The sequence below is a fragment of the Periplaneta americana genome, chromosome 3, assembly GCF_040183065.1.
Source record: "Periplaneta americana isolate PAMFEO1 chromosome 3, P.americana_PAMFEO1_priV1, whole genome shotgun sequence".
Classification (NCBI taxonomy): Eukaryota; Metazoa; Arthropoda; class Insecta; order Blattodea; family Blattidae; genus Periplaneta; species Periplaneta americana.
Genome location: NC_091119.1, coordinates 160,718,760 through 160,746,381, shown reverse-complemented (window position 1 = coordinate 160,746,381; position 27,622 = coordinate 160,718,760). Strand labels below are relative to the sequence as shown.

The following is a 27,622-nucleotide window of genomic DNA, read 5'->3' as shown; positions in this document are numbered from 1 at the left end:
CCTGTAAAACATTGATTCTAGATAAGTAAACATAATAGCACTTTTTCTCTTCTTTCCGCAAATGTCGTACTCAAATTTTCAAAGTCATTTTTACGGAGTAGAGAACTCAGGCAAAGCACTGTTTACTGTAAAAAAAAAAAGTATAGACTTTCGTAAACTTAACATTTTTTTTTCCAGGAGCGATTTTACTGGATAGGACGGGAAATACCGAACAAATCTGAGCTAATCTCTCTTCTTCCACTGATAATTCCAATCTCTCTTTTTTACTTAATTATGTTTATTATTATTTTTAAGTTAATATTTGTATACCGGTATGTATTTTTTTGTATGTGATTTGATCCTGGTTGAGTGGAAGAGAAGACCTGATGGCCTTAACTCTGCCAGGGAAAATAAAACTATTATTATTATTATTATTATTATTATTATTATTATTATTATTATAATTGTAATCTTTTACTATACCAGTTCATGAATAAATGAAAAAAGAATCGATTTTCAAACAATTGTGATAACTCATATTTTCTTTATAAACTATTGCATAAGATAGTGTGACAAAGAGGGTGCATTAAATACCGGTACGGTACTATTAAATTCACCACCATCTTTGTATTCCACAAAGATTTTAAAATGGCTGTCTCCGTAAATTTCAAGAGACAAACGGTAACTTTACATTAACATTGGGTTTCATCGTAAAGCGGTGTCTGTGGCAGTGGCGACATCAGCATTTTTCCGCGGAGAAGGGAGATATTCGAATGTACAGAATTTATTCAAGATGAATAATCCCCCTTTCTTCCGATCCCCACTGTTCAAAAAGTTACAGGAATTGATTATTACGGTACATATTAAATATTAATAAATGCGTAGTAATGAATTATTAATTATCCACTTGCACTCTATCTACACAACGACAGAAAAATAAACTACAAGTAGTTGAAGATAAAATTTGATAGAATTAAAAAAAATACTATGAGTTCATCACTAGAAATTCGCAGGCACACATTTGCTATTAAAACGTAATTTTCAAAAGGGCCACCCTTCTATGGTACAACATGTTAAAATTTTATTAATCCTCATGGAAAATGGTAGAGTTGTTAATAATGAAATAATTATTGATTAAACCGACTATGAACATATGAAAAGAGTGTTTATGTTTACCAATTAACAATGTCGTTTGTTGTAATGAAGAAGGACTTTCAACATAAATTACATTAAAACTTGAATGTGGTTTTTCTTTTCTGAGTGAGCACCCCCAATACATTTTACAAGCCGGCGGCTATGGGCTCCATCATCAGGAAAGGCAGGAAAAGTTCAGTCCTGTAGAATATCTGTTGAACAGTTGTGAAAAGGTGTAAATATCTTCTCCCCCCTCCAAAAATAAATCTCTCACCACGTTGAAATACGCGAAAAGTCTTGAATCATAGCAAGGGGTTAGGAACAGCTTACAGCAGTAAAATTTTTGGAAATATTCAACATTTTTTTCCTCCATTACTGTATCTTGTACAATAATGAAAAGTGATATGTGTAAAACACTGTCCTTCTGTTATATGAAACAAATATTTTTAGGATTAAAAATTATTGATATATATATATTTTTCAAAATTCAAAATGTTGGTAGTTCACTGTGCAGTGATGAAGCGTTTCCATCATAACTCATAAACTTGTTAACTTTTTCATATGTTCTCTCTTTTATTTTATTGCTGAAACTGCTTGCAATATCATGCTATTTCAACTACATCCCTTAATAAACAATTTTTTTCATTTTGTGTTAGAAGAAAATACTGATATTTTACCACTTTTTAAATGAACTTATTTTTTATCAGACAATCTATCAAAGGTAGATAAGTGATTTTGCATCATATTGTAGATATTACATGCATAAATATATACAAAACTTTCATCACAGAATGTTGGATAGTTTTTGAGTTATGTGGGAAACGCTTCATTACTGCACATTGAACTGAATTTTGAAAAAAAAAAATAAATAAAATAAAATAATCGTAAAAATATTTTGTGCGAGATCGTGAGTATTTGCTTGGTTTCCGCACAAAACCAATCCGCGGAAAGTATAAAATTCCACATTCAGTATTCCCAACCTAACACACATAACAATTTCCCTCTTCTTACCGCTTAAGTGACATTGATTTTTACTGCTTTAGGCTTTTAACATATTATTTTTAGAGACGTTCAATATAGTAATAATTATAAATTGGAAACTTACCACTGCAATTTCACCTAAATTGCACTGTTAATTATTGTTTTTAAATATTTGCAAAAATTAAGTAAACTCTACAACTCCACTAAAGTTACTGCATTCGTGATGCAAGTAACATTAAGGAAGCCGTGAAAAAATCAACAAGATTCCAGACTCATCATAGACTGGGGGAAAAAAGGACAGACGTATATCACGGCCTGCTGGAGTATAGTAAACACAGAAAATATTTTAAAGCAACAATGTTGAAGACAGATATTTTTGTTTTGCAAATTTGCCGTCATTGAACAGAAACCAAGATGAAGATTTTATTGCAACTAATTAGAAATTCCTCTTTCAGGTATGTAATAAACGATCTTCGCACAAAATAATGTACGATACACGAGCGGTATGTTTTCTTTCAATTCTCGGAAATTAGAAAAGCTCAACTACATTTCGCTTTTTCAAACTTTTCCTCGAACATGAAAACTTCAACATACCGCTCTTGTAACGCATATTACTATTTCATATAGCAAAGCTGTAAGCTGTACCTAACCTCTTCAGTGAAATTCAGACTTGCCGAATATAGTAAATTTCACAAAATAAAGTAATTGAATAAAAATCACGACATATCTTAAAGACATACACTGTTAACGTATTACCTTTTCCTGTACATCTTTTCCCTTCGTCTCCACGGCTTAGCAGTGTCACACATCTTAAACACACTCCTCACACATCTGCTCCACATGGACGTTTAACGTCTTTTTCCGTTAGAGGAAAGAGACAGCGGGGCTGCAGTCCCGACCGACAGTATTATGCGTGTAGGTTTCTGGTAGTAACACTAGTAGTAACTGCTTTGTGTAATTATATAGTTAATTGGGTTCAACAGCCTACGCGCACTTGTGAATGGACTAGTGTCCAGTTACACTTTATTAGAGGGACTCGTGGTGCAGTTGCCTTTGTTTGTAAAGAAGGAAAACAATTACGGGAGCAGCTGTCTATTTGTCTGCTAGTTGCTAAAACATTTAAATGGTTCCTGCTTTCAAGGAACCTCACGATTCATTACCATCCTCACAGACACCAGATGAAGCAATCAAGTCCAGTTCACAGACTCCGTCATCTCTTAAAAAAACATTTACGGCTCTTTTTTTAAGGTTAATGTTATGTTCATTCATATGCGCGGAAGTTGGTACGTGTGTGTTGGCGCAGGATGTGAATTCTCTGTCACAGGAGTTATTTACCTGGAGTAATTGAACAACATTCGTGAATAAGAAGATTTTTTGGCGAAACTGTAATGATGTCAGATAAGTCTTTTTTAATTTTGCAACTAAAACAAACTGACTCAATACACAGGCCTAAGATACTTTAAGATTCATCATCTGTTTGTTCTTTTTTCAAGACACAAAGTTTTTACTCTATAATAATAATAATAATAATAATAATAATAATAATAATAATAATAATAATAATAATAATAATATAAAAACGCAGACACTATTCTTCAATTTTTTAATTTTAGTTGTTTATTTAACGACGCTGTATCAACTACTAGGTTATTTAGCGTCGATGAGATTGGCGATAACGAGATGATATTTGGCGAGATGAGGCCGAGGATTCGCCATAGATTACCTTGCATTCACATTACGGTTGGGGAGAACCTCGGAAAAAACTCAACCAGGTAATCAGCCCAATCGGGGATCGAACCTGCGCCCGAACGCAACTTCAGACCGGCAGGCAAGCGCCTTAACCGACTGAGCCACGCCGGTGGCTCTGTTCTTTAAGGGTTCATTTTTCTGTTAGAGAAACATTTGAAAAAATAATTTGTACACTCCCTTTTAAGTCCAAAATCATTCATTAATGTTAGATGGCATAGTTTATTGACAAAAGAATCGTACATATTGTAATTTTTTTATTTGGTTATTTAACGACGCTGTATCAACTACGAGGTTATTTAGCGTCGATGAGAATGGTGATAGTGAGAAGATGTTTGGCGAGATGAGGCCGAATATTGGCCATAGATTACCTGACATTTGCCTTACGGTTGGGGAAAACCTCGGAAAAAACCCAACTAGGTAATCAGCCCAAGCGGGAATCGAACCCGCGCACGAGCGTAACTCCGGGTCGGTAGACAAGCGCCTTAGCCGACAGACTTACGCCAGTGGCTATAGAGTGTGAAGTAAGCAGTTCGTTTTTGTTTAGGCAGCCCAAATATCAGTCCAGATGTGTGGGAGGTATTCAACGGTTTCGCAGGCGGAATCAGAGGTATGTATTAGCGTCTATGTGAATGTCTTCGTATGATAATTTTATGTTAAACATGTTCAGTCAATTTGTTAAATATTTATTTTATTTCGGCTTTCTGAAGTTTCGTGTTTATCATTGGATAGTGTTTTACTGAGTCATTAGCTCTCCTTATAGTCCCGATATTATTTCTTAATGCTTAAGTTATCTCCAGTTTCTCAGAATAATTAGTTTTGTTTCATTAGGAATAACTAACGGACATAATAATAAGTACCTTTAAAGGAAAGACAACTTAGAGTTTTATTACTTTACTGCGCCATTCCCAGTGACACTACCACGAGAACGACACAACCTGGGTAGACCAAGAAAAACATTGAAAAGGAAAGGGAAACCTATCTATTGGATTCATACAAGGGCTGTACTCCAGGACTGGATGTCAAAATATGCAGTATAATGAGGTGGAGTTCATTTGGCGTCCTGTCCCGCTCTTGGTAACGGATATAACCAACGATGCTTTCAGATTTTTTTACGTTAAATAATAACTTTCTGCAAGCTTTCATCATCATCATCATCATCATCATCATCATCATCATCAACATCATCATCATCATCACCACCACCATCACCATCACCATCACCATCACCATCACCATCATCATCATCATCATTATCATCATCAATTACGACTCAGACCAGGAGCGATTTTTGGCCCTATTCACTAGAGCTCTCCAGAGACTCCTTTTCAACTCTTTTCTTGCCTTTCCTGATAATGAGGAAAATGTCTAGTTGTGAAACATTAAATTGTTACACATCTATGAAACGGTGCAAGAAATAAAACAAGGGGGATAAAAGAAGAATAATTGGAATTGTAGAAGAATACAAGAAGAATAACGGGAAACCAATGAGTACAAGGGGAATACAAGGAGAATAAGGGAACAATAAGAACAAGGAGAAAAAGGGGAAGACAAGGAGAACAGGGGGGAAGGGAGAAGAAAAGGAGAACAATGGGAATACAAGGAGAATACAAAAATAAGGGGGATACAAGGAGAACAATGGGGATGTAAGAATAAAGGGAATACAATGAGAATAAAGGGAAGACAAGGGGAACAAGGGAAAACAAATATAGCATGGAAAAGCAAGAACAATGGAGAACAAGGGGAAAACAACGAGAAAGCAAGGATAACAAAGGAATACAAAGGGAACACAAAGAGAACAAGGGGAAACAATAAGAACAAGGAGAACAAGGGAAAAGCAAAACGAACAAGGAGAATGCAGGGAGAATAAGGGGAATACAAGGTGAACAAGGGGAGCAGTAGGGGAACAAGGGGAATACAAACAAAACAAGGAAAAACTATGAAGACAAGGAGAATAAGGGGAAAGCAAGGAGAACAAGGGGAAGACATGGAGAACATGGGAAATACAAGGAGAATACAAAGAGGATAAGCGAAAGACAAGGAGATCAAGGGTAACACATGGGGAAAAGGGGGGAAGAAGTGGCAGAATTTTTATGTTGTGGTCAATTCCCAAGTTACCTAGTGAAGAGAAAGACGTAGTTCTATGTCAAAATAATTTCGCAATACCGTGAGAGCCTTAAACCATATGTTCTTAATACGGCAACTGCTTATTGAATTAATAGTATCTAGAAACACCATCACTTCACGAGACACTGCCACACTCCATGATCTTCACGGAATCACCTGATGTCACGATGTCACTAGGACTGAATTCTACATTTGCTCAATATAGCTTCATAATATTCACTGAATTAATATTCCCTGGATGACTCACCTCTGTAATCCATAGGCACTATGATGGGTTGGACTGCAGGAAGAAAGCTTGTCGAGGTTGTCGCTAGAGCCCTGGGGACTTGCACTGCTCGCTAGCAGACCTTGTCTGACTTCCATGTCACTAGAGATGGAGCGTGATCGAGGAGTTGTGATGAGGGTGCTAGATCCTGGTCCCGACCCAGGACTCGGTCCACCAGAGGATCCTGTAGGTCGTCGTAAGTAACCTGAACCCATCCCACACCCTAGCTCAGGACCCGTGTCGTGTTGTTTCAGACCTAGGTCCTGAAAATACGAGAAGATCACACGTATGAAGTAATTCAATATGTTCCATAGTTAATTACAGACATTTCGTATCAAATTCACCCGAAATTTCCATAGAAAACACTGTAAAAGCTACAGAACCTATTCTAAAACAGAAAGTCTCAAATTCAAAAGCCTACTAGACTATCGATTATAAGCGGCACTAGAAATAATTAACATAAAGTACTGGCATTCAAATATTCAATGGCTTAGTAGCCTATACATGTTACCGTTAAAACCCGAAATCCGTCAAAACCAGTTTCAATCAGTAAAATCTAGTTTAAACATTTGTAGATAGATAGAAAGGGAGTTTTCGTACTGCCTACATATATGACAGGTTAGGTTTGGATTGTTTAGGCGTTTAGTAGGCCTTGCATATACGCTTTTTAGTAGGTTATTTTACGATGCTTTATCAACATCTTAGGTTATTTATCATCTGTATGAGGTGAAGGTGATAATGCCGGTGAAATGAGTCCAGAGTCCAGCACCGATAGTTACCCAGCATTTGCTCATATTGGGTTGAGGGAAAAACCCGGAAAAAACCTCAACCAGGTAACTTGCCCGACCAAGAATCGAATACGGGCCACCTGGTTTCGCGCCAGACGCGATAACCGTTACTCCATGGGTGTGGACCGCTTTCTGTTAATTCTTTTGTTTGTTTAAACTAGTTTTTAATAGTTGGAACTGGTTTTGACGGATTTCGGGTTTTAACGGTAACATAGACTATACGCCGAGTGTTGTTCATTAATAAACCCAAAAGATGGGGAAGAAATGGAAGATATTGTCAACACTTCTCATGTTATTTGACGCACAGTAAAGGATCTACAATATTTGAAGCTGAATAAATTATAAGTTATATATTTCAAGGACGTGGAAGCATGGTGTCAAGTTTTTGAGTTCCTCTTACAGTTAGATAGATCTAGAGTCTAGGAAAAACTTCTACTAACATAAGTAATGTTTAATTAAGTGTATAATTATATATTTTAATCTCAGAAGAGCAAGTGAATAAATAAATAAATAAATAATAATAATAATAATAATAATAATAATAATAATAATAATAATAATAATAATAATAATACCAGTACGCACTCTTACACAAATGGCAATTATATATCACAACACAAGAAAATTTGGCAATGCAACATACGAGAACTATCGGCATGCAAACAATTCGTAAGAAAATTATGAAAGAAAGAACATTACAAGTACTATGTACAGACAGAAACAAAATTTGGGCTACCTGAATTTTCTAAGTTCCAGTTATAACAGTTGGCCCAAATTTTGTTTCTGAGTCTGTACTTACACTGAAATTATTCATAAAATTCTTTACGAAAGTTGCATGTTAAGGGTAAATGGTCGAAAAAATTATAAAAATATTCGAGTTTTTCTACTCTCATTTTGAAAAGCGCCTTCCTATATAATTTATACCCTTCATACGCGAATTCACTAAGAAATTAAAAAAAAAAAAGAAGAAATATTTAGATATTAAACCTGTGGGTAATATGTTGAGAGCATTGAGGGGCTTCGACATCAACCGTGTTAAACTAAGAGAAAGGGCAAATGCAGAATCCACTCATAAACAGAAAATCACTAATTAAAGGAAGAACGATATTACAAAACATTAAAAAAAACTACGACTTATTGAAATAAATATTTATTGTTATTTTTCTTTAGAATGCTATGAAAATAATAAAATATATGGCTACAGATAAAGTTTTTATGATTATTGGGGCAGATACTTATATGGGTATTTTCTTCCTACTTAAATACAAGAGGGCTCGATTTCGGTCCTTCCTTTCGTACTTCGATTTCAGGTGATTCTATAATATTCTAATTAAGACTACTTTATAATGGAAATATACAATCCATCGCAACATCATATGAACTAGAATGTCCCACAACAGTGGCTAACAAAGCTCGAATTCAACCGTCGGTAACCATTCACGGTTCGAATCTCTTAAGCTCGTAACAACAAACGTGAAAGTTCACGACAGAAGAAATAAATAAATAAATAAATATATTCGGCAAGAAAACTACGTTGTCACAGTCTGAACCCAACTTTTTTTTTTCTTTGGTCTACCCAGGTCTTGAAATTTTCATGGTAGTGACATATTTAAAATATACTGAAATAAATAAATAAATTGTGTTAGCATTCTGTAATGTCTGTCATTTATAGATACGTTGCTTGTTCCGATTGAAACAAAATAAATAAATAAATTTGAAAGATTGTATATAACTTGCATATTAAGAAAACGATGTTACAGAAACTATTAGAAGAGCAAATGACTCAATAAAACATTATCCAAGACTGAAATGAACGTTGGAAAGGGGGAAGAAAATAAATTAACAGATTGACAGCACGTGTTTAACATAGAATTACGGTATCATAAGAAGGCTAAAATTCGTAACACTCACATGATGATTTCAGTAAACGTTATACCTACCCCTGATTCCGCCTACGAAATCATTAAATACCTCCCACATGTCTACTGCTATTTGGGCTGCCTAAGCAAAAATGAACGGCTTAAATGAGAAACCCTGTACAGGTAATAAAGACATAACAGAATCAGGAGAGCGTATTCTGAAAAATATGAAAACATGTAATACTATATGAATAGGAATTAACATTACCGAGGAAAAAAAATACAGCACATTCACATTCTTTACTCATATGACAAAAACAGAGTAAATCCCAAGCAAATATACTAAAAATATTCTAATTATATTAATATATGGTCTTATTAATAAAAACTCTTATACAGGCGTTTAACTGTCTTATATTTATACTACAAATAGTTCGTTTATAAGTCGTGTGTAAATTCCTTACTAATAATCACTACATACGCCATGTATAACAGTACAACTGTTACGCAGCTACGTCATAGTTTCGCCATTACTTCATTACGAAAGGTAATACAATAACTGAGGTTCTCTATTGCATCCGATAATGTGCGCTAGTGTGCCGCGCCAAGTATCGATAGTAGACTATAACTGGACCTGATCGATTACCACGCTATATTTTGATCAAAGAGTAGAGGTATATTATTATAATTAATGTGTGCTCTTTGGTTTGTTCTTCTGTGATTATAAGGAAACCATCATCATAAAATGACAACCGATACGAACAGCTGTTAGAGGGACGGCCATCCTTTTCTCTATAATTATACAACGCTTAAACATGGGGTTTCGTGTATATAACTACTGCAAAGCAATTCCCATGTATAGTTACAGGCTGTCTATACATTCACCGCTTATGCATGGTTTATTAGTAACGTTTTCTGTACCAACTCTGCATAAATCTCGTATAAAAACTATACACGGTTTATTAGTGAGACCGTTAATATTATATATCCAGAATAGGAGAAATAACAACGCATCTATGAACAAAAATTACCCTTTCCATCAGCGGGGGAAAAAACTAATTATGAAAAGAAACACAACAAGATCTGCGAGGGATTAATGACAATGCAAACATCAGGTCACCGAGATTAAAAAACAGGCATTCAGTAAATATGAATGACGAGTACTGCTTATAAATAATATGCAAGAATTTAATACATTCACTATGTAACTCACTCAGCCATTAAAAGGTAGACAATGAATACTTCTTATTTATAGGCTATAAATGTTACAACAAAATTAATATTCACACAAAATGGATTGAAAAACGAGTAGTAGCAGTCTTACTCAACATATGAGAGTGTATGAATGTAGTTTATAATTATTTATCTAAAATTTGCACAGTGCATTATAAGCAACAAAAGAGGCAATCTCCAGTGTATATTGGATTAAGACAGATTTATATACCTACAATAAAATTTTACACATTACAGTTATTAGTATTAATATACATAACTATTACTAAGTAATAATGCGAAACACACACATTAAACTTAATATGACTTAACATTATTTCTAACCACAATAAGTACCGAGCAGAAGATTTTTGTATACTTGCATAAAAATTTTTCATCGTGGTTGACAACAAAGGTGAAAGAATAATTTGCAAGAGAACACACTTAACCTTATCCCTAGCCTTGACGGCATTATGTGTATATTAGGAGGTTACGCCACATGACTGTCATAAATAACTAGTGTTATCACACAGGATTGATATGCGATTATTTTATTTATTTCATGCCATATAACTTATTTCAAAACAGAATTATTTCCTAATCCGTTATACTTTTCAACAAACAATTTTTCCATGCTTTATGGAGTCTTTCATAACTCATAATTTTAATTTATTCTCCTGTTATTTCTTTCTTTTTCTCTACTTAGCTCATTTTTAACTATAGCTAGCTTGTTCCTTTTCCTATAATTTTATTTATTTATTTATTTCTTTTCCTTCTGTCCTTGTTTGTTTTTTGTTTGTTTCTTTCTCTTAGTTTTTATTTTTTCTTGCTTTTTTCTCTGCTTTTCTCTTCTTTCCTTTCTCTCTATCTGTCTGTCTCCCTTATTTTTACAATTATTTTATTTCATTTTTTCCTTCTTTCTGTATTAATTTGTACTATTCTCTTTTTCTTCTTCTTTTGTTTCTTTCTTTCTCATTTTATCTTCTCATTCCGTCTCTTGTAATTTATAACGAAGTAATAGCATCAAGAGTATAAAAACAGAATTAACATCTAATTTGAAATCCAAAGAAAACAAGAGTCACTGTTCTGATGCATGATATGAAAACTTGCTACACTCATGATCAAAACATTAACGCCCTTAACACACTTATCACTTATCACTTATGTCAGATATTCACAAACTACCTGAAGGAATAAGGAAGTTACATGTTGGTAGTTTGCAGACATACAGATTGTTATTGTAAACTTAATGCGATTTACAAGATCTTCTATGCAACTTAAATAAAATTATCCTACCAATAAAAATAAAAACTGTATTGGTACCGAAATAATGCCAATTTAAAAACGAAAGTTAAACAGTATTTAGAATACACTTAAATATACGTTTATTTAGTTCACATTAATTTAAACTTTCTTAATAATAATAATTATTAGTGACTTATACTAATAGAATATTCTGTACTTAAAGAACATTGTACGATCTTATGTGTGTGCCTATATATTGTGTAATTACTACCACATTAAGCCATTTGTGTAACAACAATAATAATAGTAATAATAATAATAATAATAATAATGGTAATAACAACAACAATAATAAAAATAATAATAATAATAACAATAATAATAATAATTCCCCTAGTATTGAGATTTTATTATAAAAATAAATCTGTGTCTCCTGTAAAATACAATTAATAACAGTGCTTACCTTTAAAGTTTGTATATTCCCTATAGATTTCTTTTTTTTGAACTTCGCAGATGGTCCACGACGTAATGTCCCATTATCAGGAGGAGACATTCCACCCACATTACCAGCCAAAGCCCAGTCTCGTCCACCGAATACCTGTAATTAAATAACATTTATAAATGTACGTGTAGAAGAAATGATCTATTTGAATACAGTACTCTTTCTGAAATTGGGAATATTATTTAAAAATTATGCCTTTTTAAAGTTCAATTAAACGTTTAATGCAAATTTTTGATGTTGTGAATTCGTCTATGATTACGTATTATTATTTATACCGGTATCAAAAAATGAAAATATTACAGGAAATTATGTTTTTATGAGTAATGTGAAAATGAATTATACCGGTACCCAGACTGTACTGTCCGGTCATATAAGGTATATTACCATGAATAATGTATAACACTTTTAAAAGTTATATATTTTCATACCCATAACCCCAATTTTGAGTACAGCGATTTTCTTTGACTTTTACACTTTTACTTCGTCTTACTACTTTTGACCAATAAAACGGTACGAAAGGACGTCTTTCAACCAATCATGGCTGCTTATCGCACAATTTTATCGCTTCCCTAGCATTTGTTTAATTTTATCGCTTCCCTAGCATTTGTTTGTTTTTATCACTACCCTAGCATTTGTTTCTTTGTTTGCCAACATATCAAACTGCAAATTCTTTATGGTACTATAAAACATGCTTTGCGATCGTAATTTGTTTCCCGCATAGATAGTCGACTGAAAATGGTGGCTCCGTTCAAACATTTTGATGAAAGTAACATTGGTGAAATAGAATTTTAGTAAATCAATTACTATCTATTTTATTGTATTAGAGCACTTTATTTCTTCTAATCTTTGTATACTTTTTCCTGTTTTTATCACCTTCCTACCATTTGTTTCTTTGTTTGCCAACATTTCAAACTGCAAATTTTTTACGGTACTATAAAACATGCTTTGCGACCGTCATTTGTTTACAGCATAGACAGTCAACTCAAAATGGCGGCTTCGTTCAAACGTTTTGGTGAAGCTAACATTAGTGAAATAGAATTTCAGTAAGTCAATTAATATTTTATTGTATTAAATTACTTTATTTCTTCTAATCTTTATATACTTTCTTCTAATCGTGCAATAGTCGATTAAATCCCACTCGAGTTTTGATTTTCTCTATATAAATAAAAACCTCTAGTGAGATTACTGTTGATAAGTCCTTCTATAAGGTCCAGGAATAATTTTAATATTTTCAATTACCACAGAAGATAACTTACTATCATTTCCTAACCCTGTTTCAAGCAACTAATGTTTCATCTGTTTAAACGTTTAGTAAAATATTATACTTTCCTACGTCTTGTAAAAATATTAAGTTATAAGTAGATGGAACAACAGCTACTTGAAACGAAATCGGTGGGTAGTGATAAAAAGTTACCCTGACCAGTAAAATGTTACTCTAACAATTGCACACACATAGTTCCTATACAGTTTCTTAGGTACAAGTGGTAAGATTTTGCCAACAAGTGACTACCTTGTCAAGAACAGTGAAGAGGCGGAATAATGGCAGTGAAAATGTATGTATACCTCGAGAACGATTTTGTCAACTACAAATTCCTTCTTCGACTACCATTTTGGATTTGGGTAGGTGGAACATTATTGGTGTGGACAGTCCTTATTTTTGCTACACATTATCGAAATTGTTATCGGGATAGACCATTTAAAATTTTATTTTTAATTTGATTTTAATTATATTTACTTATTTATCAAATTCAATAAAGATTTCACAAATTAAAAGTTTAATATTGACGGTTATGCGCAGCGATAAATTGAGTTGTAAAATAAGTGAGAAAAAATATATACTACATTTATCAATAATTAATGTAATGAGTAAATTATGTTGAAAGTATCCTGAAATAAATTTCAACTGCATTTTCATTCTTTGTGTGGAATGATAGGACAGAAAAATGGGCACAGTTGAAGTCTGAGAGGAAGTAGCTCAGCAAAGATGTTCTATTTTTTTGTGTCTGCTTGTAAGAATTTAAAGAACTTATACATGAAATGTTAAAATCAGTAAAATATCTACAAATAGTAGGATATACGTTTAGGAGATTTATTTTTATCACTGATTAAAGTTATAACTTATTTATTGTGTTTATATTATAAAAATTACCTGGCTGACTAGTTTCGACGTGGTGTCCGTCATTGTCCGGATTATATAATTTCTTTCGTAACAGATCTTCAGCGATGAATGTGTTTAGACAACAAATTGCACGTATTGTATGTCTATAAATTTTAAATAGACATTAAATATCATCTAAAATGATGAAATACAAAAAATACCTACCCGAATAGCATCAGCTGTCATAGGCCCACAGCAACATTCTTCAAAGTACAATTGGAGGTACTGTTCCTTAAGCCACAACATGCGTCGATCTGTTAGCTGAAGTTGTCGTTTCAGTCCCCGTACCACCCAGCATAGGCCCGTGTACCACATTCTGCATAGACGTACACATTAATAGATTCAAAGAAATCAAAACGCTGAAAAATTATGAAATAAAGGTCTGCAATGGATTTTACTGCACATAGTATAATGCACACTCATATTTAAGGGATTTTCATAGCTACATAATAAACTCTCGTATACATTCATTCTTTCATTTAATGAAAGATCTGCCCTTGGGCAGAACACTAAATGAATGAATGAATGAATGAATGAATGAATGAATGAACGAATATATACAAGAGTACATATTATGTAGTTTTGCCATTGTTAAAATAAGACTAAACAGAGAGTATATTCTTATGCTCATTTAGAGGTATATTTACAAAATCCAATATGAAAATTCACAATTGAGATATTTCCATTTCACTTGATTTCAAACTATACCCTACAACTTGAGATAAAGTAAGATAAAAAAACGTTACTATTTCTCACAAAAACTGTACAAAAAAGTTTTTTGTTTTTATTACTACACCTTTTACACTTAATGCATTTTTAGGCCATCTTTGGGATCATAACAAGCGTGCAATGTAGTAGTTTTGTGAAATTTAAACTGTTGAACTGAGGCTTAATATAGTATTCTATTAAATTTAAATTGTTTCAGACTCAATATACCGTAGTGTTTAAGTATACAATTTGAATTGCTTAATTAATATTCAATAGATGTTTATTTATTAAATTTAAATTGTTTATCTGAGACTCAGTATATTATAATTTTTTTAATTTAAACTGATTAATTTAGACTCAATACAATGTTTATGTACTAAACTTGAATTAACTGAGACTCAATGTTATTTATTTATTAAATGTAAATTACTTATTTGTATATTGTTATTTAATAAATTTAAATTGTTTAATAGAGACTAAAGATTTTATTTATTTATTTATTTATTGAAATTTAAACAATTTAACATACTTAATATACTGTTTATTTATTACATTTAAATTGTTTCGTTAAGACTCGAGATACCTATTGTTTATTTATTATATTTATTTTCAATTTAAAACTGAATGCATTATTATTTATTATTTTATTAAATTTTCATTGTTCGACTAAGACCCAAAATATTGTTTATTTATTAAATTTAAATTATTTAACAAGACTCAATTAACCGAGACTCAATTCAGAGTCTATTAAATCTGAATTGTTAAACTCAGGCTCAACACACTGTTAATTTATTGAACTTCAGTTGGCAAATGAGATACAACAAAGTGACAGTTTTTAATTTCAATTGTTGAAATGAGACTAAATGTACGTAATCTTTACATTTAAGTTATTAATCTGGGATTGAGAATAGTGTTTTCATTAGATTTTCAATGTTTTACTGAGTCTCAATACAGTTAAAATTTTAACTGAGACTTACCATGGTAGGCCTACTGTTTTATTAAATAAAATTACCAAAGAAGAGATGTCAACACAATAATACAACATGGCAGAAAAAGAGCTCACAGACGTACCTGCAGAGTGTGGGTGGACAGAGGAGGAAGAGCACCCTATTATCACTCAGATTCACTCCGTAGACAAGCGAAAGGCAGCATTCCGAACTACCAAACTTGTCAAGCCCGTAGCGACGACATGCTGTGGCAAGATCAGGATCTTTGTCCCTGTCTCGTCCGCCTAGTACAATCTCTTTTACAATAGCCAAGTCCAAATAGCCTTCTTCTAGTGCCACACCTGCAGATTCACCACCTGCTGCAGCCAATTTTGCTGCAAGACCAGGGGCTACCATCTCTTCTGGATTTGCTGACAGACTGAAATAACATTAATCGAATTTTATTACCTACATGGCTTACATATATTTAATGTTAGGTCTACTATTTAAAAAAGTAACTTTTGTGCGAGATCGTGCCTATTTGCTTGCTTTCCGCACACAACCAATACGCGGTAAGTGTGAAATACCACATTCAGTATTCCAAACGTAACACACATAACAATTTCCCTATTCTTACCGCTTAAGCGTCATATTCATTTTACTGCTTTAGGCTTTTAACATATTATTTTTAAAGACGTTCAATATAGTAATAATTATAAATTGGAAACTTATCACTGCAATTTCACCTAAATTGCACTGTTAATTATTGTTTTTAAATACTTGCAAAAATTAAGTAAACTCTACAACACCACAAAAGTTACTGCATTTGTAATGCAAGTAACATTAAGGAAGCCGTGAAAAAATCAACAAGAGTCCAGACTCATCATAGACTGGGGGAAAAAAAAGACAGACGTATATCACGGCCTGCTGGAGTATAGTAAACACAGAAAACATTTTATAGGAACAATGTTGAAGATAGATATATTTGTTTTCCAAAGTTGCCGTCATTGAACAGAAACCAAGATGGAGATTTCATTGCCACTAATTAGAAATTCCTCTTTCAGGTATGTAATAAACGTTCTTCGCACAAAATAATGTACGATACATGGGCGATATGTTTGTTTTCATGTTCTCGGAAATTAAAAAAGCTCAACTACGTTTCGCTTTTTCAATCTTTTCCTCGAACATGAAAACGTCAACATACCGCTCTTGTAACGCATATTACTATTTCATCCTAGAGACATTTTTAAATGTCCTCGTATTTTTGTGGGTTACAAACTTTTCACCCAGCAAAGATGGCAAAAGGACATGAGAACGAATGTGTACCATTTGTACACGGCTTTTAAAAATGTCGTCTGAAAAGAACAGTACGTGATAGAGATCAAGGTATGTAAATTCTGTGTAGAAATTTTCCGTCTAACTTACAATTTTATCTGCAAGCTAAAAGGCACAACACATTTAAACATGTTAATGTACACATTAAAGCACTACATCATATTATTCAGTAAAATTACTTCATTCAAGATATTTGTAGTGAATCATGTGACAAAAACTTAAATATGAGTAAGTTAACCAATATAAACATGCCGTTTAAGGGATTAAATGCGCGAGTTAGATAACAGATTCCTATATTCAATTTACACAACTTGGTGTTCTCTTACCATATGCTATTCTTTACAGACGATATTATAATTATGAAGTGATTTACATAGAACTAACACATTTTCTTCTTTCGTCATTTCAAAACGAATGATGCTAGCCACAATTTGTTATACCTCAAATGTAGAGTATCTTTGGGACATTACTAACCTCTATAGCAAATGTTGAAAATTCTTTATTTATTCGGCTGGAAATTCACTTAATGACAAGTTTAAGTCAAATTAAGCGGGAGTTTTTATTCTCTGTCACGAGATGCGCAGATGTTTATTCTTTATTCTGTATATTTATTGTCATCAAAATTGTTATTCTTTTAGAGATCCTGTTGTTTCCAATTTGTTTACCAGTCCCAGTATTGTGTTTCTTTGGGGGAGATTACGAACACCAAATTCTCTCTGGTATGCCCTTCGAGTAGCTGTAATTGTATTCGTAATCCAGTATTGCTTCACAAGGAAGAGTCGTTGATTTAATGTGTACTGAATTTTCAGTGACTAAAACAAAATGTCGAAAACAGTTGCCAACAATAATGAATAAAGATTAAACATCTGCGCATCTCGTGACAGGGAATCAAAACTCCTGCTTAATTTGACGTTAAAAACTAGTCCTTAAGTGAATTCCAGCCGAATAAATAAAGAATTTTCAACATTTGCTATAGAGGTTAGTAATGTCCCAAAGATACTCTACATTTGAGGTGTAACAAATTGTGGCTAGCATCATTCGTTTTGAAATAAATAAAAAAAGAAATGAGTTAGTTCTATACTGCGTGTTCAGTTCAAAGTGTGTCATGGCTCGCTGTATGCCGTCATGTGGTTAGCCGATGATCCTAGAGAATTCAATCTTCCTACACTTCCGCAGAGGCGTATTACTTATGTGCGAGAAAAGTTGTCCAGCAAGTACGGCGTTCATTCTGAAGAGTACTTGCCGATACGTACGGTAACGCCAGTAGTGGCAGGAATGTGAACTGTTTGGAAACACGTACTGAGGTGAGTTCTTTTCTTACTGTCGGGATATGGGGAGAGGGTTAAGACGATTACTTACGTATTTGTTGACATTAACTTCGACGGTCAACATGGACACGGAGCATTTGATTTGTGTTGTGGAATGTTGTAGTACGCAACCGATGATAACAAATACCCTGCGTACGACTTGTCCGCGCAAAACACAGTTCGAAAAAGGTTATGGTAGCATACAGACAGTACGGACCGCCATCTGTTGCTACGACGTTCAAGTTATACCGTACACGTTCTCAAGTTCAAATTGAACGCCTTGATTAATAGGCAACTTCTCTGACATAAAAGCTGAAACTCGCTTCAAATCGCTGACTCACAACAGTGACGTCATGACGCACTTTGAAATGAACACGCAGTATAAATCACTCTGTAGAAACACTCTATAAAATACAAGTAATTTTTAATTCCATTATTTTTAAAAATGAATTGTTATAGCTATCTACATAATTACAGTACATTCTCCAGTGCATGAGGGTGTGAAGAAGTACCTGTAGTCTGGAGAAGAGCCGCTGCCACCTGTTCCAGTTCTTAACCCACTCCAACCCGGACGGCTCCATGTAAGAGTGGCACAACTTCGCTCCAGCCTAATGTACACAAGTGCAGTTCGTGAGCCTCCTTCAGCGTCCCAGTGCACTGCGGTGCTCCCGTGGTGCAGCACCTGTGCCCATATCATAGTTTGGATAAGAATACAACTCAAGAAATAATGTCCTCAAATTACAGACTGATATTTAACGGAAGAGGTTCATTGTGTAGGCTATAAAAGTTTTTAGACTTATCCAGAAATTCATTTACCCATATTAATGAATTATAATTTCACGGGGCTCGAACTCAGAAAATAATGCTTGAACTCTGAGAAATGCCGTTAATGGGTGCCTATGTTCATATGGGAAAAATTCTACAGTTGAGCCGAATATGGAGACTTCGCAACTGACAATTAGAACCACGCCCTACAGATTTATAAAGTTATATTATTACTACTATGTCTAATCTTAGCGACTATTCGGGAATGTTTGAGGTATTACCACAGTCTAGTATATACAATCACGAAGCTCAATACGTAGTAAATATCCACCCATAGATAGTTGCTAACCACTATCGCCTCATTACTGACAATGCGAAATAGTACCTGCACAGTTTATTGTTTCTAGCACCCTCAACAACTCAAGCTTCGTGACTGTATATACTAGACTGTGATATTACAATACGAGATTGGAAAGTTGTCAAACGAGGCCGCAGGTCGAGTTTGATAACCAGTCGAGTATTGCAATATGAAGTTAAGATAAGTATATAGTACAACGTTTTATCCACCACGATAAAAATATTTTTTTAATAAAAGCAATTGTAGGCCTATTAGGTTTTATTAATTTTGAACATATTTTTTGTGAAGAGGCGATTATACTATTACTAGTTTATTCCTGCGAGAGATGATTCGTTTGTTTATTTTATTAGTTTTGAATACGATAGGTTTTTGTTTATAACAGAACAGCAATACTAGAAGAAATAAACATTGTTAAAATGAGTTCAAAATAGGATTCAGATATTGGAAATCATGCCAATTCTTCAATTGAATGTTTAGTACTATCGGAATCCCGCCTAAGATATGAAGTGGAATATAAAAAAATTTAAAGATTGATGTTCCAAGAAAAATGTGCAAAGTGTGTCGGAGAAGGTAAATGTGGCATAGAAATATCATTACCTAACTAGTTGCGTAACAGAAGTACTAATACTTAACTAGTTGCGTAATGAATATGTTTATAACATTTTATTAGTGATGTAAGGTCCACAATACATAGTCAAAGTGGATAAACGTTTTAACGAAAATCTTCCAAATCGGCCACCTATTTCTCAGTCAGCTGTGAGTAGAACAGAAGCGAAACTGAGAGAACATACAGTAGATGTCACCAAATCTTATCATCATCGGATCTCAATTCTCTCATTTTCTGTTAAGAACATATTATTTTTATGTTGATTTCATCAATAAAACTGCTTTTATAAAAAAATAACTAACAGAACATATCAACAATTCAATTATTACCATAGTAACCATAAAACAAATGAAGTACCTATTGCACAGCGATACAAGAAAAAAAAGTTCTTTCAGATGATATTAAAGAAAAACTATAGTAATGGATGTAATTTAGAAAAATGTTCTCAATGACGTCATAACTTGCACAAAATAGTCGCAAAAATATTATGTTTCCATAAAAATATTCATTCCTAAATCTAGAGTTTGACATACCTCATTAAATTTTAATTGTAATTATGCGTTACTTTTGAAAAAACTCTTTATTTCGAATAATTTTTCTACATATTATTTACATACGTAATTTCACATTACGATATTACGTATTTCACATTACTATATTACATAAAAATCCAGGCCATAATTGTATTACAAAATCGGAACTCAATGAAATCTCGATCGTGATTTAAAATTATTACTGTAGACATAATTTACTAATATATCCAGAAATGAATTATAATGAAATGCATTTTGTAATGTTTTGTAAGCCTACAAGCATCAATTTATTAATTGTTTTCCTTAAACATAAAAATATGCTTACTTTACCTGTAATACATGGTGGTCAATCCCACTGTGAGGCGCAGAAATGGGAAAGAAGCTAACACCGTGGTCGTTACTAAGGGGTTGTACAGGCCGATACGTATCGAGGTCAAGGTCATAGTCATGGTCTTCCGATTCATCCACCAGATAAGAGCGCTCGATGCTGGAAGTGTGGATACTGCAAAAATAGATAAATCATTATAGCAAACATATAAATGAGAATTTTAACAAAGCGAATATTTTTATTGCTAGCAAGAGATTTGTTAATGAGCTAATGTCGAAATTTCCTCTCAAGCTGTGCACATGATTAGATTTTCATAGCAGATAGGCAGATATAAAATAATAGCTACTATACTAACTGTAAAGATGCATCTACACGGTTCAACTTTTCTTTCAACTTTACGCATTCAAGCAATGCATGCAAGATTGAACGAAACGCATTCAATTGTGCATGTCTTTTTACACTAAAAATGAGAGAGCATGCAGCAATTTAAAGCTACACATCGCCGGTGGGTATCTTGTGCGTTATTTCGTTCAACAGTAGCATGTAGCGAGCAGATTGTTCTAGGCGACCTTGAATAAACTGAAAATTGTTTTGTTTCGTCATGGCAGACCTTTTAAGTTGACGATGGCGGCAAGTAAGATTAGCTTTATTGAAGGCTGTCGTAAATACGAGTGCCTATGGAATGTTCAACCACAATTTTGCACCATGTAGACACAAAATGTGCATGCATCTTAATCGAACGTGCGTTTTTATCTTGATTGTTTCAATATTCTCTCCAGATTGCATGCGTTCGCGCATGGAAAATTGAAGAATGTAGATGCAGCTTTGGGTAGTGAAATTGAAGCTTGAATCAGAGATAATCGAAAAATTGAGTAGTCTCTGGCCTGGAGTAGAAGTGCTTCTGCTTAACGAGTATTCAGCTGGTGCTACGCGTTGAGTGTATGACCTAATCTCGAACGTCATGTAACAGGAAAACAATTTATGGAGGATGGAAACTCAACTATTCTATCTACGCGACATTATTCCTTAATGCAGCATTCCAAATAAGTTTTCATGCTCTTACAGCACTCACTCACTCACTCACTCACTCACTCACTCACTCACTCACTCACTCACTCACTCACTCACTCACTCACTCACTCACTCACTCACTTTCATCCATTCATTCATGGTTTTCTGCCCAAGAGCAGGTCCTTCACTGCAAACCCAGCATTCCCCAATTTCCACTCTATACCGTCTTCCCCTTAGTCTCTGCATACGAACTATATAGGCCTTCCTTAATGTCGTCTATCAACTGTTATCTTCTTCTGACACGAAATTTTTTCCCGTTCACCATTCCTTCCAGTGCATCCTTCAGTAGGCAGTTTCTTCTCAACCAGTGACCCAATCAATTCCTTTCTCTTTTCCTGATAAGTTTCAGCATTATTATTTCTTCATTCGCTCTTATTCTGTCTGTCCATTTCACACGTCATTCTTCTTCCATACTATCCACATTTCAAATGCTTTTAGTCGCTTCTCTTTATTTCGTCGTAATGTCAATGTTTATTCAACATAATATGTCACATTCTGCACAAAGCATTTTACTAGTCTTTTCCTTAGTTCTTTTTCCAGAGATCCGCAGAAAATGCTCGTTTTTCTATTGACAGCTTCCTTTGACATTGCTATTCTCCTTTTGACTTCCTGGCAGCAGTTCATGTTACTACTTCTAGTACACTTCAAATATTTGAAGCTGTCCACTTGTTCCACTGCCTCAATTAGAATTCACACGTTTACCTTCTTTATTTTTCTTCCGATAACCATGATCTTCGTCTTGTTTGCATTTACCTTCATCCCATACAGCTCACAGCTGTCATTTAGCTCCAGTAACATGCCCCTTAGTTTGATCTCTTTTTTCTAACAACGCCATATCATCAGCAAATCACAGTTAGTATGAATAGCTAATTTTTATATTTAAAGGGATGGGAATGAGACACTCCAAAGCCACACTTTTAACAAAAATAGTTTTTTTTGTGCGAGTTCATTTCTTACATATATGGGGAAGCTACTATTAAAATATTATAAAAATTACTTAAATGACGTTAGTACGTATACGCCGAAGGAATTATTTACAGCACCTAATAGCATTGGACTCTAAACCTATAACATGCTCTCCTGTAAAATTTTGTCTGTGTGACTCAGGACTATATCATTTCCACCCCTTCATTTGTCTATCTGCTGCAGAGATCTACATGTGAAATTTGTGGGATAGTTTCGACATGAACTCATTAACTTTTAAGTAAAACAGTAGGCCTAATAATTAAAAGCGTCACGATTTTATCATCGTTATCATCACCATGTAAGTGAGTAATCAAATAAATAAATAAATAAATAGATAAATAAATAATAAATAAATAGATAGATAGATAGATAGATAGATAGATAGATAGATAGATAGATAGATAGATAGATAGATAGATAGATAGATAGATAGATACATAGATAGATAGATAGATAGATAGATAGATAGATAGATAGATAGATAGATAGATAGATAGATAGATAGATAGATAGATAGCCATCTATGTATTTAATATATTTGATGCTGAGAAAGCTCTTGCAACAAACAATAAATTATGGTAACCAGACATACTCTTTTACAGACTCATACTGTATACAGTACCCTTTTCTCTCCAAAAAATCTCCAATTACATTATTTTCCTTATTTTTATTTTCATTTAATATTTAATGTATTTCCTACTTAAATTTTTTGTAATTTTATAACTCTGAATACAAGGAATGCATTTAAAAGTTAAACAAAATCAAATTTACATTTGTTTAGATTCTTAGGTATGTCATTGAGTTAGTTCTGACGTTCTTGGTACAACTAGACCTACAATCGCGAATTTCACAACGTCACAAGTGAATGGAGGTAAGAGAGGCCTAACGCGCCTACGAGTTATCTGATTATTCCACAATAAATCACATCGCTAGAAGTTTTGTAACAAGCTGTTCTTTACGGTGATGAGTTGTTAGACATTAGCCCAATCTGCAAGCTGGAGGACCACCCCTCATCGGCTGTCCGCGACTGCTTATTCAATATATTCGCAGCTTCGCTCCATATCTGTAGGCCATCTCTATCCGCAAACTGAGAACGCGCCATGCCGTGGTGATAGGGACCCACAATACATGGAATAATAATAATAATAATAATAATAATAATAATAATAATAATAATAATAATGATAATAATGTTTTAGTTTTTGTGCCAAATTGGCCATAGGTCTCCGATTTCCTCTGTTTGCGTGTCTGTTCAGACTCCCCAGAATTCGAAAGTCTGGTTGTACTGTTGTTGACAGCAGTGGATTGGTTTCCACCTGCGTTATGAAAATATTTCCTGTCACGCTTCATAGTACTTGGCTATGAGAAAGTTTGGACCAAAGTCCAGTTTAATAGGACTGGAGTGATAAGTTCCAGAACCGGTTCTTCCGCCATTCTCTGCCGATACTATAATGATACCACAATCTAGTACATACAGTCACTAAGCAGGAGGTGATTTTTTGCTCCAAGGGGTTAACACAGCGAATAGGGATTATAAAGAATGGACACTGAGCGAATTTTCCTGTGTTTTGTTTCTCTGTGCGCCAGCGTATAGTTCCACTTTCAAGCGCTAGAGGTTAGTGTAATCGAGCATACGCTAAGATAATAATTGAGAATTGAGTTGAGACACGGGATGCAAACATCGCCTACCTTATTGCATAATCCAGTAACGCTTTGCTTCAAATAAATTCAAGCTAACAGATTTTCCTTATTTCTCAGTGACAAACTAGTTGTAATAATAATATTTTATATTTCAGATATAATAAATTATATTATAAAATAATATAACACATTATAAAATTAAGTATCGAATTCGTTTAATATTTGTATATAATATAATATAATATAATATAATATAATATAATATAATATAATATAATATAATATAATATAATATAATATAGGTATATGGTTTTACTTCTCGTAAGAGTTTTGTTTTTCCATTTTCAGTGCTATCAAATCATGACATATTTTAATTGCTGTTGGGTTCAACGTCTCAACTCTCATTATAAAGGAATTCTAGAGTCTAGACATTACAGTTAATGACGGATTTATTATTTTATGGATCCAATTTATTTTATTTGAGTACATAATGTGCCTAGATGTATTAATTATATGTGTTATATTTCCGCTGTGTCGACTGCTAACTGGTGTGATGTCAGCGCCAACTCTAGGGAGAAAGCAGAATCTCACGGTTTAGCTGGCTTGAAGATCATTGAAATCAGTCCGGCTACATCAAAGGTACCGACACGAAGTGTCCATTCTTTATAATCCCTATTCGCTGGTTAACAACTGAGAGTACTAGGAACAATAGACTGTGCGATAGTAGCGATCCTAATGGCTAGCAACTAAAGTTCAATTGTCATCGGATGCATATTCCATACGTATTGAGCTTCGTGACTGTATGTACTATGGTCCATCTCGGGAATCTGTGGAGTAGAAAGACGAAACAAGACCTCTGTGCAAGTGGTATATGGAAGGGCTCTGGGGGAGGCATTGCTTGAACGAAGCGAGCAATCGCTTGCAGGAGGGGATAATTTCTATCTGAACTCTACCCTACCTTCTACCACGAGCATCTTACCCCTTAGCGGCGTCAAGCTGATGCTGCCCGCAATACACTCCGGCACTGATAGACTCCGCCCCATGTGCGCGAAGATACTTCACAGATTCCTGGGACGGACCACAGACTGTGATGATACTATAAAATGGATTGGCGAAATAAATAAAAAAGAATACTTAAAATTGGCAGAAATCACAAATGAAGACGTCTTAAGCAGAGAGATCATTAGAATCAAAGTTCATAAATGACAAGTCGACAAAGAGGAAAAACCGAAGAGAAAGACTGGAACAATCACAGTCTACTATGTACAGTCGCGAAGCTTGAGGTGATTTTTTGCAAATCTCGCGATAAAGCGCTCCAAGCGGTTAGCAACTAGAAACAATAGACTGTCCACTGTCGACTTTCGATTTAGAGTCGACTGTGTCGTATTTCCATCGAGTGCTAGGTCGTTGCGTATTTCGCATTGATGCTTGTGAAGAAAAATCCTAACATCCATTTCTTATTTTACTTCTAGATGCAAAAAGTGGTTAATAAACAGCAGGAGGGAAGATCTAATGACAAAGAATGAAGCATATCTTTATAATAATATAAAGTTTTGCTCTCTTCATTTCGAAAACACACAATTTATGAATGAAAACAAAAATAAATTAATCTGGAATGCAGTTCCAACTTTATTGATGTTTCAAATAAACCTGTTCTGTTATTACCTGCAGCTGAGAAACAAAAGCTTTGCACTAATTCTACGTCTGTATCAGCTGATTCCTTGAATAATTGTACATTTTCAGACAACTTAGGCCTACTTTTTTTTTTTCAAAGGATATGTTTTTAATTATAGCTGTTAATTTTGTTGCTATTTTTATTTGTTACTTTACCAGAGACGTAGAAAATGTAAGTCTATTACAATAAAATTTATTGATCACGTTTTATTTCCAATTCTGGTGTGATTATTATTGCTTAACCTCATCCCACTTTGTTAACTATGTAAGCCTACACTACAAGTACCGGTACACGTAAGTTACTTCCATTAATTCATATTTCCATTATTATTGTTATTACATTATTGTTGTAAAGGGAAATGCAAATTAATATTTACTGGTTTCATAGTTCATTATAGCTATAATCTTGAATGAGTGAAGCGATTATAGTAAATTTCAGTTCGTTTTGCACAAACAAAAATAATATTAACCTATTTCTTGCAGGTATCTTCGAGTTTATGGCGGAATTTAATATACTTCATTAAAATGATAAATGGACTTTATCCATTTAATATTTCAATAATGGAAGGAAGGTGTTAATTTTTCCAAAAGAACCCGACAACGAAAGTGTAACATATTTTGTCGTCTGCTAGGAGAGATCTGTGATGATGAGGCGATAGTAGCGATCCTAGTGGTGGGCAACTACCCATGTTTGCATTTTTACTACATATTGAGCTTCGCGACTGTATATAGCCTAGTAGACTGTGGGAACAATGTGGACTGAAGAGAGAAAAGAAGCCCACAGCCAAAGAATGAGAGAACTATGGGCAAAAAGAAAGGCAAAGAAATGCATCTAAGCACTTTGCGTAGTCTAAACGGACTTATTCGCAACTAAATAATAATAATAATAATAATAATAATAATAATAATAATAATAATAACAATAATAATAATAATAATAATAATTCATCCTGAACAATTGCCATTTAACCACCCTGTAGTTACGCCCCTGCTTTTTGCCTTGTTTCATTGTCCTCTGCACGCCTACAGTTTGTACCTATAATTATAGAACACCCTGCATATTAAGTGCAAGTGCTGTGTAAATGCTATGATACGTAAGTGCAATGCATACCTGAGTTGGTCTCGGAGCAGGTTGTGTGCTGATTCCCTCCCCCGTGCGTGATAGTGCTGGTGGAAGGAAGCAATGCGATCCATGACAGCTTGTGTTCGATAGATCTTGTCCAAGTTGATAAGGCCACCTGGTCCAATCCGCGTGAAATAATGGTCTTCACCATTATAGTCTGAGATAAACTGCAAACACAGACATTAGCCAATGTTGCAGACCACCATACATAACCTCTAAAAGATTTAGGCTCTTTGATGATACTAATTTCTTCCCCATAAAAGTATATGGATTTACGAGATAAA

The 27,622-nt window shown here is 34.0% G+C and overlaps 1 protein-coding gene across 5 annotated transcripts in view; it reads right to left on the bottom strand.

Moving 5' to 3' along the window:
• Positions 1–27,622, bottom strand: part of LOC138696773 (1-phosphatidylinositol 4,5-bisphosphate phosphodiesterase epsilon-1-like) — a 561,655-nt gene that overhangs the window by 38,837 nt on the left and 495,196 nt on the right. For 4 of the 5 annotated variants that reach the window (XM_069822163.1, XM_069822164.1, XM_069822166.1 and 1 more), the window contains 8 exons: positions 27,327–27,505; positions 25,521–25,637; positions 20,866–21,037; positions 18,785–18,954; positions 15,776–16,069; positions 14,162–14,312; positions 11,800–11,934; positions 6,215–6,495 (listed from right to left, as the gene is read on the bottom strand). In XM_069822163.1, the coding sequence (XP_069678264.1) occupies positions 6,215–6,495; positions 11,800–11,934; positions 14,162–14,312; positions 15,776–16,069; positions 18,785–18,954; positions 20,866–21,037; positions 25,521–25,637; positions 27,327–27,505 (1,499 nt within the window). The remainder of the gene's footprint in view (positions 1–6,214; positions 6,496–11,799; positions 11,935–14,161; positions 14,313–15,775; positions 16,070–18,784; positions 18,955–20,865; positions 21,038–25,520; positions 25,638–27,326; positions 27,506–27,622) is intronic. The other variant, XM_069822165.1, reaches the window with a different exon arrangement.